The sequence below is a fragment of the Lycium ferocissimum genome, unplaced genomic scaffold (genome assembly GCF_029784015.1).
Source record: "Lycium ferocissimum isolate CSIRO_LF1 unplaced genomic scaffold, AGI_CSIRO_Lferr_CH_V1 ctg3460, whole genome shotgun sequence".
NCBI classification, from domain to species: domain Eukaryota; kingdom Viridiplantae; phylum Streptophyta; class Magnoliopsida; order Solanales; family Solanaceae; genus Lycium; species Lycium ferocissimum.
In genome coordinates, this window is record NW_026725406.1 from 66855 (window position 1) to 80165 (window position 13311).

General features: G+C 34.9%; 1 protein-coding gene across 1 annotated transcript; it reads right to left on the minus strand.

Moving 5' to 3' along the window:
• Positions 1 to 3998: 3998 nt before the first annotated feature.
• LOC132044070 (PH, RCC1 and FYVE domains-containing protein 1-like) lies at positions 3999 to 12756 on the minus strand. Its single transcript, XM_059434559.1, has 9 exons — positions 12377 to 12756; positions 10912 to 10998; positions 9857 to 9946; positions 9662 to 9748; positions 9463 to 9567; positions 6099 to 8186; positions 5594 to 5740; positions 4574 to 4977; positions 3999 to 4276 (listed from the first exon to the last, which is right to left on the minus strand). The coding sequence occupies exons 1-9, from the start codon at positions 12422 to 12424 to the stop codon at positions 4114 to 4116; spliced, it is 3219 nt and encodes a 1072-aa protein (XP_059290542.1). The 5' UTR covers positions 12425 to 12756; the 3' UTR covers positions 3999 to 4113.
• Positions 12757 to 13311: the final 555 nt, after the last annotated feature.

A 13311-nucleotide genomic window follows, 5' to 3' on the forward strand; every position in this document is an offset into this window, starting at 1 on the left:
TTGATTTTTATAGTACATGTTTAGAGATTTTGTAGTGGTTCACAATAAATGAAAAATCATTAAGATAAGATCTTAGTAATTTGGACGGTGTGAAAGTATGAAGGTCGTTTAAAGTTTTGACACACCTATTAAGGAAGCGTATTAATTATAAGGAATTTTTGGGTAAATTATTATGATTATGAGTAATTAATAACTATATATCTTCTTGGAGTAGTCAGGTAGAATTGGGAAAAAAATATTACACGTATGCATATTGTAATAATGACACATAACGGATATTTATGATGAGATCTTAGTAATTTTGGTGGTAAAATTCATTAAATAAGAAAATAATTTAATAGCACTAGTCATAAAAGGTATCTGACTAAATTACTGTAGTTTCTTCCTTAAATGGTTAATCAATGTTCGATACCTTATCGATGTAGCAAGGATGAAATTGTAACAAAAAAAAATAAAAAATTATGTCTTCTTGATTTTCACAAATATTTTGATCAATTTTCTTTTGGCTAAAGTAATTAATAAATAAGGACTAGAGGGAATACTACTCATTATATTCTGTAGAAGCAACGTATATTTTATTGATTTCAAAAAAGAATTTAAGTTATACCCACTGGCTTGTTATAGAATATCGTTTCCCCTGTTAAAATATGATTGGTTATTCAATAATTCTTCTCTCTTTTATTACTTTATAGTTGCCAAATTTGGCCACCAAAATCAGACGTTAACTATAGATTAAACCTTATTTATTAATTTTCTATTCTAAGATGGATTCAATTCCAAGAGGCAGCTCAATAATATCAAACTTAACGGAAATCAAAAGTGTTCATTTGGCAAACTTAAAGGACCAAAACTGTTCAAGTAATACTTAAAGGACTATTTCAAAGCTACTACCAAAGATGAATGACCACTTTTATCATTTTCTCCCATACATGAGAAAAAGAAAGAATCCTTACAGTTGCAATTGAGGCAATATACTTATCCTCTCCATATTGATAACTGATAATGGGTGCCTCCACCGGGAAATATTATCCCATCACTAATTGTCCACCCAACCCAAACCATTACCCGCTCATGCCCCCTCCCAAACTATTTTCGCTTTTGCCCACCTCCGCCCAAACTAATTACAGGACGTTCCCCCCTCGCCCGAACCCCTTCCTCCATGATATTATCGCTGTATATTTATATATTATGATGGTATCATAGAGGACTGAGAAGGACTGAAACAGTCCTCCATGATAATACCATCACAGTATATGTATATAAGACGATGGTATCATAGAGGTTTTTTTTCGAGAAAAGTGTGTCATTTTTAATAAATGAACATGATCATTCTTAATACCGTGTCATTATATTTATATACTATGATGGTATCACGGAGGGCGAAGAGAAGGATTGAAGCATCTTCCAAGATACCATCTCAGTGTATTTATATATCATGATGGTGTCATGCAGGACTAAGAGAAGTACCGAAGCATCTTCCATGATATCATCTCATTATATTTATATACCATGTTGGTACCATAATTGGAGGGCATCTCGGGTAAATACTTTTGATTTTTTCTGGGGTACGAAAGTAATGGGGATATGGAGGGGTAATTATTTTGATTTGAGGGGGCATGCCTGATCTTTCTCCAAAACCAATAGGCAATTTCAATCGGATATATATTTACTCGCACCCGGTGTTTACACAAACTATGTAAAATTATGACAGATAAGTGATTTAATGAGGTGAAAATGCATGTGAATTAACCATGGTTAAATGTTAAAAGTCTATGTTTAGACACATGTTATTTGTTATGTTTTGTTTTCCTATTCCCTATTTAACTTCATTTATGTCCATTGTCACATTAGGCATGCAGGTCCAACTCAACAAGATTGGGGGCCTAAAGCCAAACTTCAGATATGCCCTGTTTTTTTTTTATTATTATTTAAAAAAAAAAAAAAAGGAAGATCGTCATATAGATTTTTATTTAAAGTTTGTTTTCTAGCTTTTTTAGATCTGAATTCATTAATTACTGTTTTATAATCGATTTGTTCTAACAATTCATTTTTAATTAAAAAATATAAAATAAAGTTAGAATAATAAAAAATGGCTCAAGGATCTGATAAAATGATATCGAAATAGTGTTGCGCTGCTTCAATATAATGATTATTTGTTGCAATGCTTGAAATTTTGAAGAAGACACCAAAAAACAAATTTTGATCTTTTATAACATGTAAGCAGGAGTAAGTTTTGCTGCCGTTTGAGAGAATTCAGAATATAGAGAATAAGAATAGTTGTTAGTACGGGTGTACAAAGTGCAATGCTTTGAAAAACCCAACTAGTGGTTTGGTGTTGAAAAAAAAAAAACAATAATTTTGATCTTTTATAAAAGTGAACCAAACCGGGATACATGTATTCAATTTTTAAAATATTTTATACATAAAAAAATTTATTTGATGTAATTTATAAATATTTCTTAAATTTTTTTCGTAGCTTTTTTATCTATTATCATATTAGAGAATAAGAATAAGTTTTATATCCTATGGATATTAGATAAAAATCCAAAACCAAAACCAACTCAATAAATTTAGTAAATTCAATTTACCACTAGGAATGACAATAATGTTGGATATCTATTCTTTAGTTTTGCATAATTGAAGAGTAAAAATACATAACTTAAAATTATTATTTTTTGTCATGTAATTAATACTTATTTTAGCAATGTATTTTAGATTATGGTCATTTTCTTTTTATAATTTGTTAATTAGCAATATTTATTTTAACCGATTATATTAGCTTTTGTTGAATATTTTAATACAATGTCATTACTCTTCTCACGTTTTTGTGTTATTTTCTTAAGAAACACCTTAATTATATAATTGTATCTTACTAGGACTAAAGAAATATTTAAAGTAAAAGTTATATGTTTTGTGTCAAGATTTAACAAGGTTTATTTTATGGTTTGGTTTGGAATATAAATTTAAAAACGACGCAATTGGTTTGGTTTGGTGTTTAAAAAAGAACAACTCGATCAATGTACGCCCTTTAGTTGTTAGGATAAAAATGAGGCAATAAATTAAGTATCAATTACCACTTAAGGAAACTTTTCCTAAAATGTATTATGTTCCCCTATTATTGCAACAGTCCCACATTAAAAGGTAAAAAATTATTATGCTTTTTCCACAAATTTAACAGTATACATAATTTTTTTTTTAAACAATATATAGAATGCTAAGGAAAAAGTGCTTTACTAGCCATTCTTTCGCTTGCTTTATAGTTGAGCCGCCCATGTAGGCATGTTTAGAGAAAATAACAAGTTACTTGTGGGTTATTAATGATATCTCTTGATTGATATAGGATATCTTGATTTAGTTTCTATTACGATTAGGAGAAGATCACAATTCTTTATTAGTTGATTCTTTCCTTATCTGATGTTGTTCTCTTGTATAAATACACATTCATTCATATTAATAAAATGATATACTTCTCTCCAACAATAAAGTTCTATATGGGTCAGTACGTAAATGATCATCAAATCTCTGATGTAATTAGTCTCCCTCCAAATCTGAAGGTTAGAACTTTCTCCCTTGACATTATATCTCAAATATTTTATTTATAGTAATAGATTAATTTTCATAAAAGTCATTTTTAGGTGGGGAGTAAATTGAACATCAAAGCATGTTGCAGCATTAAAGTTAAGGAATGGGATCCCTTAACCAGAGATCTCAGGTTTCCTCTGTCCTTAAAGGTCAAATATCAGGTTCGAGCCCTGAAAATAGAGAAATTTCCGGTAGGAAGGAAGTGTTTCCCATATGTGGTGCAAATTCGGATTAATCGAACCTATGGGCTTTGGATACTAGATGATTAAAGCAAGAAAAAAAACCATCTATATATATTTTGTATACATGTCAGTTCTCAGAGGATCAATATTCTTTTGATGCTTTAGGCGGGTTAATTTATCCTCGGAGTCCAAAATACATGTCAGCTCTAAAAAAAAAAAAAAAAAAAAAAAAAAAAAAAAAAAATTCTAAAGGGCATAAAAATGTACCAACTTCAAACTCGTTGAATCTAAATCTTGAACCCGCCTCTACTGCTAACAACTAAGCTGACAAAATTAGCAATCGCTGTGTCTACGAAGACGGTGATGCTGAGCTACTTTCTTCTGTTGGTGGTGGTGCACATGATGAATCAGCAGGCACGACGTTTGTCTTCGCAGGGCTGTACTTTTTTAGTAGCCTATCTTTGTTTTCCTTCCACCATTCTTCTGCTTGTTGCTCCGCAAACCTCCGTTTACTGCAAACAATTGTCCGGTCAATAAACACTACAATTTATGTGGCGGTGTTTGACTGAACACAAATTTTAAAAAAGAAAGATAGACTTTCAAGTTTCTGGTCTAGAACAAGTCATAGACATTTGTATGGCTTCAAATCATGTCATTAAGGGTAAAATGAGAAGTTTAAAGTTAAATTATTTCTGAATATAGAAAGATATCTTTCTTTCTGCGACAGACTAAAAAGGAAAGTATCCTAGATAAAAAAATCCTAGATAAAAAGAGACAAAGGGAGTAACAGAGGAAATTTAGTGAAATACCTGAACCTAACACGCTTGAAGATCTTGGTGCCATTTGTAAGTTGAAGGAGAGTGACATAGACGCCTGGTTCAAACTGTTCGATAACTTCCTTTTGACCCTCTCTGGGAACTTTAGGTGACCCCGAGACACTTTCGGGAGCTGATTGTCCGTGGTTCTCACGTACAGTTCCATCAACATTGTCAGCAGCATCCCAATGATCATTTCTAATGACAGACTCAGAGAATAGATTTTTTCTATGTGTCGGCTTCTGTTGACTATAAGACGGGTCCGGTGGCAAAGAAGAGTTGTCTTCAGATGCTTGATTCCCAAATGTATTGAGAAATGATTCCACTTGAGCTTGTATGGATTTAATGGCTGGACCCTCGGAGACATCAGGAGGCAGTTCTTGTGTCATCTCTTTCAGCTGGAGTAACAAAAGACACGATTACACGCTCTGTTATTATGACACCAATGCATGATGAAAAAACAGAAATCAAACATTTATACGCAGACAAGATCAAGCAAATCATAGGAATCAGGAAGATCTTGTTCAACTAAAGTGATCTGATGTTGAACAATGCTGGAGTTTATGTTGCTTGGACTCTTCAAAAATGTCGTCGAGTACGTGTCAGATCCTCCAAAAGTAGTGCATTTTTTGAGGATCCGACACGGGTGCGGCAGCATTGTTGTAGAGTCCGAGCAAAATTTGGAGACTATACCCAACCGACTATTTTCTTTATAGTAACATATAAAAGCGGCAAACATTTTGATACATGTTATCTTAAAAATGATGCTGAGACATTAAAAAACGTCTACCCTGTTTCTCATAGTTATATCCATGTTCGATGAGCATGTTTTCCTATATTTTCTTTAATGTGGACAGTTTAGTTAAACTGCTAATCCATATAATACAGCATACGTGAATTTTGTTTACCGATTCAATAAAGGTAGAATCTTCAAAATGTAATTCCGAAGATGAGGAAAATATAACATAAATCATAAGTCAAGCATAAACAGAAGAAAAGCAATTTGAACATTACTTGAACGGTAATAGACTTCATGGTTTCCACCGCTATATTACACTTCGATGCCCTCTCTGCAACCAACCTAGCTGATTCTTGAGAACTTTCCTTCAATTTTCGAAGTTCAGCATCTTGTCCATCGCTTTTCTGCTTTAAACTTTTGATCTACAAATGTAAATGAGAAGACTAATAATGATAACTCTAGACATAAAGTTAATCAATAGAATAATCAATCTAGTTGTTTTGTACTCCCCCTGTCCCAAATTAGTTGTCATGTTCCACTTATTGAGAGTCAATTTGACTACTCTTTGAAGCTAAACTGGATTAGATCAACTTAGTATTTTATCATTATAAATGTAGATATTCAAAAAGTACGACAAGTTGTAATGTTTTCTCATGTCAATTCGATGAAAAAAAAAAATACATTTTAAAATGTTGGTTAAAATTGACATACTTTGACTTTCAAAAAAGAGAAACATGACAACTAGTTTGGGACGGAGGGAGTATGTGATACGTTTCATACCTGGTTTTGCAATTTGGCAACTTCTTGGTGCAATACGTCATTTGTCTTTCGAAGACTATCAATGACGCCTCTTGAAAAAACGGGAGCGGGGGAACGTGGAGGACTTGGTCTTCTCGAGTACGGTGAAGCAGGTCTAGAGTTGGACGAATTTGGAGGCTGAGGCTGAGACTGAGACTGAGACTGAGGCTGAAGCTGAGGTGGTTGTGTCACGACAGGCTTCAAGGCATATTGAAGTGCACTAAGTGAACTCGGGAAAGCGATATCTTTTAATTGCAAAAGTGAAGGAACCTGTGAAGCTCTTACTATACTGAGATTATCTGATTTGATGCCGGACCTTGTAGACTTAACTTCGAGGTACTTAATCGGTTCTATTGTGGGTGAGAGCAAAACTCTTGATATTTTCCCCTCGCCCCTGTCCAACTTACTATTCTCCACGGGTCGATGAGAGGAGTTGAACTTCTTAACGTAAAATGAGGAAGTTCCTTCGGAAGCCTTTTTCAATTTCATGTAGCAAGAGTCACAAACGCGGTGTGGCTTTCCCGGAGTCGGAGCCAATGCTGCTTTCAATGCTTTTTTCGAACTACAAGCATGGCAATGCACTAGTCCACAATTATAACAGTTATGCCTCTTTCGGGTAAATCCGAATGCTTGTCGACAACCCGAGCAAACAGATTGATCCGCTCCAGACACCCACTTATGAATGCAAATACTGGCAGTATAATTAGAACCACATGCTATATTCTTCACGTGTCTGTCTTTTAGGGCCTCGACCAATGTCGGACTGTTTCGATCTTCGTTATCACCGTGACCTAACCTTCCGTTCTCACCTTTTCCCCACGTAAAAACTTCGCTTCTCGATGTAAGGACAGCGACATGGAAAGCGCCACACGCTATTTCTTCGACAAATTCCCCTACCAATTTATCTTGTACGAGAGACGGGACTTTCCCGTCGGCCTGTGGATTCCCGAGCTGACCATACGCATTGCTTCCCATGATAAACACATGACCCGATGTGGTAAGACCAATGGTTATATTATGTCCACATGCTAACTGATGGAAGTTGTAATCTATAAGTGAGGATACGCAGGTCGGAAGAAGATAAGTTTCTTTATTTCCGTGACCTAATCTGTTTTTATCGCCGTCTCCCCATGTGAATAACTTTCTCGTGGGCACATTTCCACATGAGTTCTGGTTCGTGACTTCCACGATGGCAGCGGTGTGCCACACACCACACGCGACTTTTATGGTTTTAAGTCCGTTAAGTGATTGAACTTCCCGCGGATGCGATACACTTGCGCGGTCCCCATGACCTAAGGCGCCAAATGTTCCGTCCCCGAATGTGAATAGTTTTCCATTCACGGTTGCCAAAGCTGAATGCCAGGTTCCACATGCAACTGATAAAACTTGAAGCCCTTCAAGAGGACCGGAAACTCTCTTTGGTATCCAGTGGCTAACATCATTGCCATGCCCAAGAAGTCCAGCATTGTGGGTTCCATCACCCCAAGTATATAAATCGCCCAACGTAGACACAGCACATGTATGAAACTCACCACACGAAACGAAATCGACATTTGTAACTGCCAGAAATTCAACAAGCCGAGGGCGGCTAAAGTCCTTTTCAACTCCATGACCTAACCTGCCCCCGGATTCTTCTCCCCAAGTGAAAACCTCTCCTTGCCTTGTAACAAGAGCAACGTGTCGTACCCCACAAGCAATTTGATGAACATCAAGAACCACATTTGACTCCAAAGGTTTAGGAGTAAGTACATCGTGTTTAACAGGAATTGGATTACCGGCTCCATCTTTCAACGCTCCATCACACCAAATCTCCCCCCACACATAAACATCACCTAATGATTCTATGTCATCAGGCCCCGAACCCCCACTTGAACAACTTGGAGTGCTAGAGACACTAATACGGAAACCATCCGAACTTGTTCTTACTTGCATATTTGCACGTTCTGACCCTGCATCTGAGCTTCGAATATTCAAAGAAGTTTCACCACCATAGGGATCAGCAGATGTCCAATCCCGAGAAATAGTTTGGGTGAAATCTAGTGATGCACCACATGGGTGGGAATTTTGTAACTGCAAATAAAATCATAGAAAGAAGATCTCAAATCTGTTACAAAAAACGCAAAATGGTACTCCTTCCGTCCCAAATTTATGTGGCACCTTTTCTGATTTCGAAAGTCAAACGAGTTTTTCTTTGACCGCAATTTTCTTATACGCCTTTTGGAATTTTGAGTTGTCAATTATTGTGACTTATAATACCTTTTACGTAGTTTCTAAATATGTAAATTTCATTTTTAAAAAAATTAAAGATTTCATGTCCGAATTTACGGTCAAAATTTAAAAGTTTGACTCTCGAAGTTCAAACGATGCTACATAAATTGGGATGGATGGAGTAGTTACAAACTATAGAACATTAGGACCAGTGGCGGAATCAGGATTTTCATTAAGGGGGTTCAAAATTTGTAAAAGTGAACACACGAAGAAGTCGGAGGGGGTTCGACATCTACTAAATATACATAAAAAATAATTTCAGTCATGTATAAACAGTGTAATTTTTCGCCGAAGGGGGGTCAGATGAACCCCCTTCGCTATGCCTAGCTCCGCCCCTGCTTAGGACTTGGAATAAGGAAATAACACAGACAGAGAGCGAAGCTTTTCAAACGGCATGTCTAGCAACTACCATATGTGAATATAATACTTATAAACAACTACTTCGCTTTTCAAACGGCATGTCTAGTAACTACCATATGTAAATATAATACATACTTATAAACAAATACCAAGTAGAATACGTACTGAAAAACAGAAATTTTACCCAAAAAACTACCAATGCCAATACAATTAATTTGATGTCATGGTTACTCTTTTCACCACTCCAAACGGATTGTCTATTTCCTGAAAAACAAGTTAACCATCCCCGTGTACTAAGCTAAGAACATTGTTGAAACAAAAAAATTGCGAGACAAATTTGTATATAGCCTCACCCATCTTTTTCCACGGTTGAATTTTAAAAAACGAACAATGATTTTGCCTTCGAAATGAGAAAAAGTGGTATGTTTGCGCATGGTAAAATATGAAAGAAAGAAAGTGAAGTAGTTTATGCACAGGGGCAGACCAGCATTATGGTTACGAGTTCGGCGAAACCCATTAGCTTAGGCCTAAACCATGTATTTGTGTTAAAAATAATAATTATTTAATATGTATAAATAATTTATCCAGAACCCAGTAAGCAAAAAGAATCGCGATTCAGAACCCATAAACTAAAAATCCTGGCTCCGCCTCCGCGACACAAAAGATAGATGTAAGAGATGAATAGTTTTGACCTTGAAGTTCAAGGCTGAAAACTTACATCAGTAATATCACTCCGAGTACGTCTACTACGAGCTTGGCCAGCTGAAATTAAATTCTTTAGTCCAGCAATCCAAATCTCCGCTTCAACTTTATCCTTGCAGATCTTCAAAATGAAAACGATAATTAAATGTCACCTTGATAGAACTTTTTCCAAACAATATTCATGACAGCGAAAACCAAATTATCTGTTCACTAACCAGATCTAAAGATCTGTCACCATTGTTGTATATAAGGGAAAATGACAAGTACTCCTTCTCTGGGCGCAAAAATCTTTTAAAAACAGGCTGCATAGACATATTCACAGGCAAAAGTTTATATATAGTTTCAGTAGTTTCATTAATAGGAAAACAAACTAACTGATTCAAATAGTAGACGCGTAACCATTAACTCACAGTTCTCTGGCCAGGAATAATTTTTGAAACCGAAGATAGCTTTAGATTCCTTTCTGCTCCACGAGAGTACCAAATTAATGTTGTTTCATCCTGGAAGTACCAACAACAAAGCTATAATATTCTATCAGATATCATTTAATTCTGAAGTCAATTTCAACATTCTGGCTTTTCGAGTGTCAGCCAAAAAGCCAGATGCATGTTTGAACTAATAAGGAGCTTTCATCAGTTCAGGCACTGGAAAAACTCAGGAGCAACCGAATAGTAAGTTACACAAAGAAAATGGGAAGAATAGAACCCAAAGGTGTGGTTCAGTGGTCAATAAAGTGGATTGAAAATCATGAGGTCTCAGGTTAAAATCCTAGTTGAGGCAAAAACACTAAGTGATTTCTTCCCATTTGTCCAAGCATTGGCGGACAGAGTTACTCAATACTTGTGCAGTGGGAGGTGGCAGGTATCAATGGAATTAGTCGAGGTGCACACAAGCTAGCTCAGACACCACAATTATAATAAAAGAAGAAGGAAGAATTACTTCATATGAGCACGAATATAACAAACAGTTGCTAATAAATACAAAGAAAAACGTTATGTATAACAACCACCCAAAATAGCTTTTTTGGTATTGCTATCTATTGGAATCAAACCGATTAAACCGTCTTTGAAGAAACAACCTAGAGTAAGAAACCACTAAATTCTGACTTAGAAAAGACATTGCGATAACATAGACTTCTATGCTAGTCAAATACTCAAATGGGATGTATGGAGTATTGTCTTTTCCATTTGGAACTGAAACCCCATATTCCGCGGTGAGAATTAATTGCAGATCCAGGAATTTAAAAAAGGGGATTCAAAAGAAAAATCTTATATATCAAGGGATTCAACAACTTATATATATGCAAGAATAAATGATTGTTAAATTCAATAGCTTCAAAAGTAAATAAATCATTGGTCAAATGTCATATAGAAGCTCTCATATTGCAAGCACTGTCCTACATAAAGAATAAAAGAAGAGCACATTATTAGTGGATATGAAGCTTGGGAGTAATGCAATCAATTACCGGAGAAACTCTGAAAGGGCAGAACTTTGGCTTCCCCTTCCGGCTATACTTAATTAGCTGTGTACCTTTCTTCAACGCAATTAGCCCCTTCAAAATAAGGTTTGAGTGAGAAATAAACACATCAGGCATATCGATCACTAGTCAATCAAGAACTTTATGATAACTTCACGAAAAACAACATGAGAATTCTATATATTCAAAGTCATAAGAATACTGTTGTAGCCCTTGAGATTACCACATTGGCATAACTTTTTCTTTCTTTCTCAAACATGCTAGCTCAGATTCACTTAAATCATCTACTCATTAAATAGTACATAACTAGCTAAATATGACACTTTTATCTGCTTAATAACAAATTTATGCGTCTTAATAGGCTGCAAAATTTTTGTATTGGATTTGCATAAATTTGAGCAAGGGGAACTCAATTTTCCTCAAGAGTAATACAATCACAAGCATACTTAAAAGCAGTGGCATAGCCACATACTACAAAGGATGGTCCGTTAAGCACCTTGGTTTGAAAATTGTACTGTGTATATAAAGAAAATATACTGAATATATAGGTCAAATATTACTTTTTATACTAACATATTAAATCATAAACACCGTTAGCAAAATTTATAGCTTCACCACTGTAGAAGCCTACATATGCTAAAGGGTGGTGTTAGTTGAACACCCCTCATTGGAAAATTACACTGCTTATACAAGTCAAATATTACTTTTTATACATATAGATATTAAAACTTAAACACCCTTAGCAAAATTTCTGGCTTCACCACTATATAAGCCTTTACATACGCCAAGCCAAAGGGTGGTGTTAGTTGAACACCCTTCATAGTAAAATTACACTGTGTATACAGGTCAAATATTACTTTTTATACATACGGATATTAAAACTTAAACAGCCGTAGCAAAATTTCTGGCTTAGCTACTATAGGAGCATCTACATATGTCAAAGGGTGGTGTTAGTTTAACACCCCTCATCGGAAAAGTACACTATATATATATATATATATATATATATATATATATATATATATATATATATAAAAATGAACCCGCTTAGCCACTTTGTAGAAGCCTACATATGCCAAAGGTTGGTAGTAGCTGAATACCCTTCATCTGAAAATTATATTGTATGTACATGTCAAAAATTACTTTTTATACATATATATATGTAAAAAGTTTAACATATATGTATACTGCATGTACATATATCTTAAACACCCTTAGCAAAATTTCTGTCTTCACCACTGTAAGGGTGGTGTTAGTTGAACACCCCTTATCAAAAAATTATACTGCATATACATGTCAAATATTACTTTTTACAACAATGACAACATACCCAGTGTAATCGCACAAGTGGTTTGGAGAGGGTAGGATGGCCGCAGAACTTACCCCTATCTTTTTATACATATATATTTAATTTTGAACACCCTTCACCAAATTTCTGACTGAAAAAATATACCTGGTCAATGTCGCGGTCAGGATTGCCATAGCTAGCAGGATCTGCCATTCCATTTGAACACCATCAGCATATTCATCATAGATGCCAATGCAATCTTCCTTGGCCTATCATTAATTTCTTCCAACTTTCTCAAAATAGAAACTTTCCGATAGTGATCACTGTTTTTCTTTCTCTATGATCCACCTACATTCACCAAATTTAAACGAAAATCGATCGAAAAAAATTCAAGATTTTGGTGAATTCATATTAGATTAATGTGGAGTGAAAATGGGTAATGTTAGAATTTTAGAAAATTTTTGAGAATAGATCAGAGGAAGCAAAAAAGGAAAGAAGCAAAGATGAAAGAAAGAGAAATAAAAGTAACAGTAAGTTTAGGGGAACCAAACATTTTCGATTTTGGCGCGCTTATTTGGCTCCCTTAACTACCTTATATCGTCTATTTATTACTCACGTGGTAAACTTAACACACACTCTCGGGGTAAAAATTTACTCGCACTCGATATTTTCATCATGTTATATTAATTTACTATAATTAAGTGATAAATTAAGATGTGATTGAATGATATGTATTCTCACTTTAGCTTTTAACTACCTTATCTCATCTACTTACTCACGTGGTAAACGTAACACACACACTCTCGAGTAAAAATTTACTCACACCCGATAATTTTATCACAATATATTATTTATTATAATTAAGTGATTAATTAAGATGAGATTAATTGCAAATTAGTTTTAATAGTATAAGTGAAGACATGTGTTGCTTATTTATAGAGTTGATATAAATATCAAGTGCGGGTAAGTTACCCCTTTTTCTCTCAATAAAAGCTTATTTGTACCCAATATTTATACCGGCGAATAAATTGAAGACATGTATCTTTGTTGAGTGATATGTATTCTCACTTTAGCTTTTAACTACTAAAATTAAATTGTTT

Excerpts from the sequence above, each read along its gene's own strand:
- LOC132044070 (XM_059434559.1), bottom strand. The coding sequence starts at position 12,424 with ATGGCAGATCCTGCTAGCTATGGCAATCCTGACCGCGACATTGACCAG. Across the intron at positions 9,568-9,661 it reads GTGACAGATCTTTAGATCTG|ATCTGCAAGGATAAAGTTGA; the intron begins GTTAGTGAACAG and ends TTCATTTTGAAG. Across the intron at positions 4,978-5,593 it reads TGAAGTCTATTACCGTTCAA|CTGAAAGAGATGACACAAGA; the intron begins GTAATGTTCAAA and ends TTGTTACTCCAG.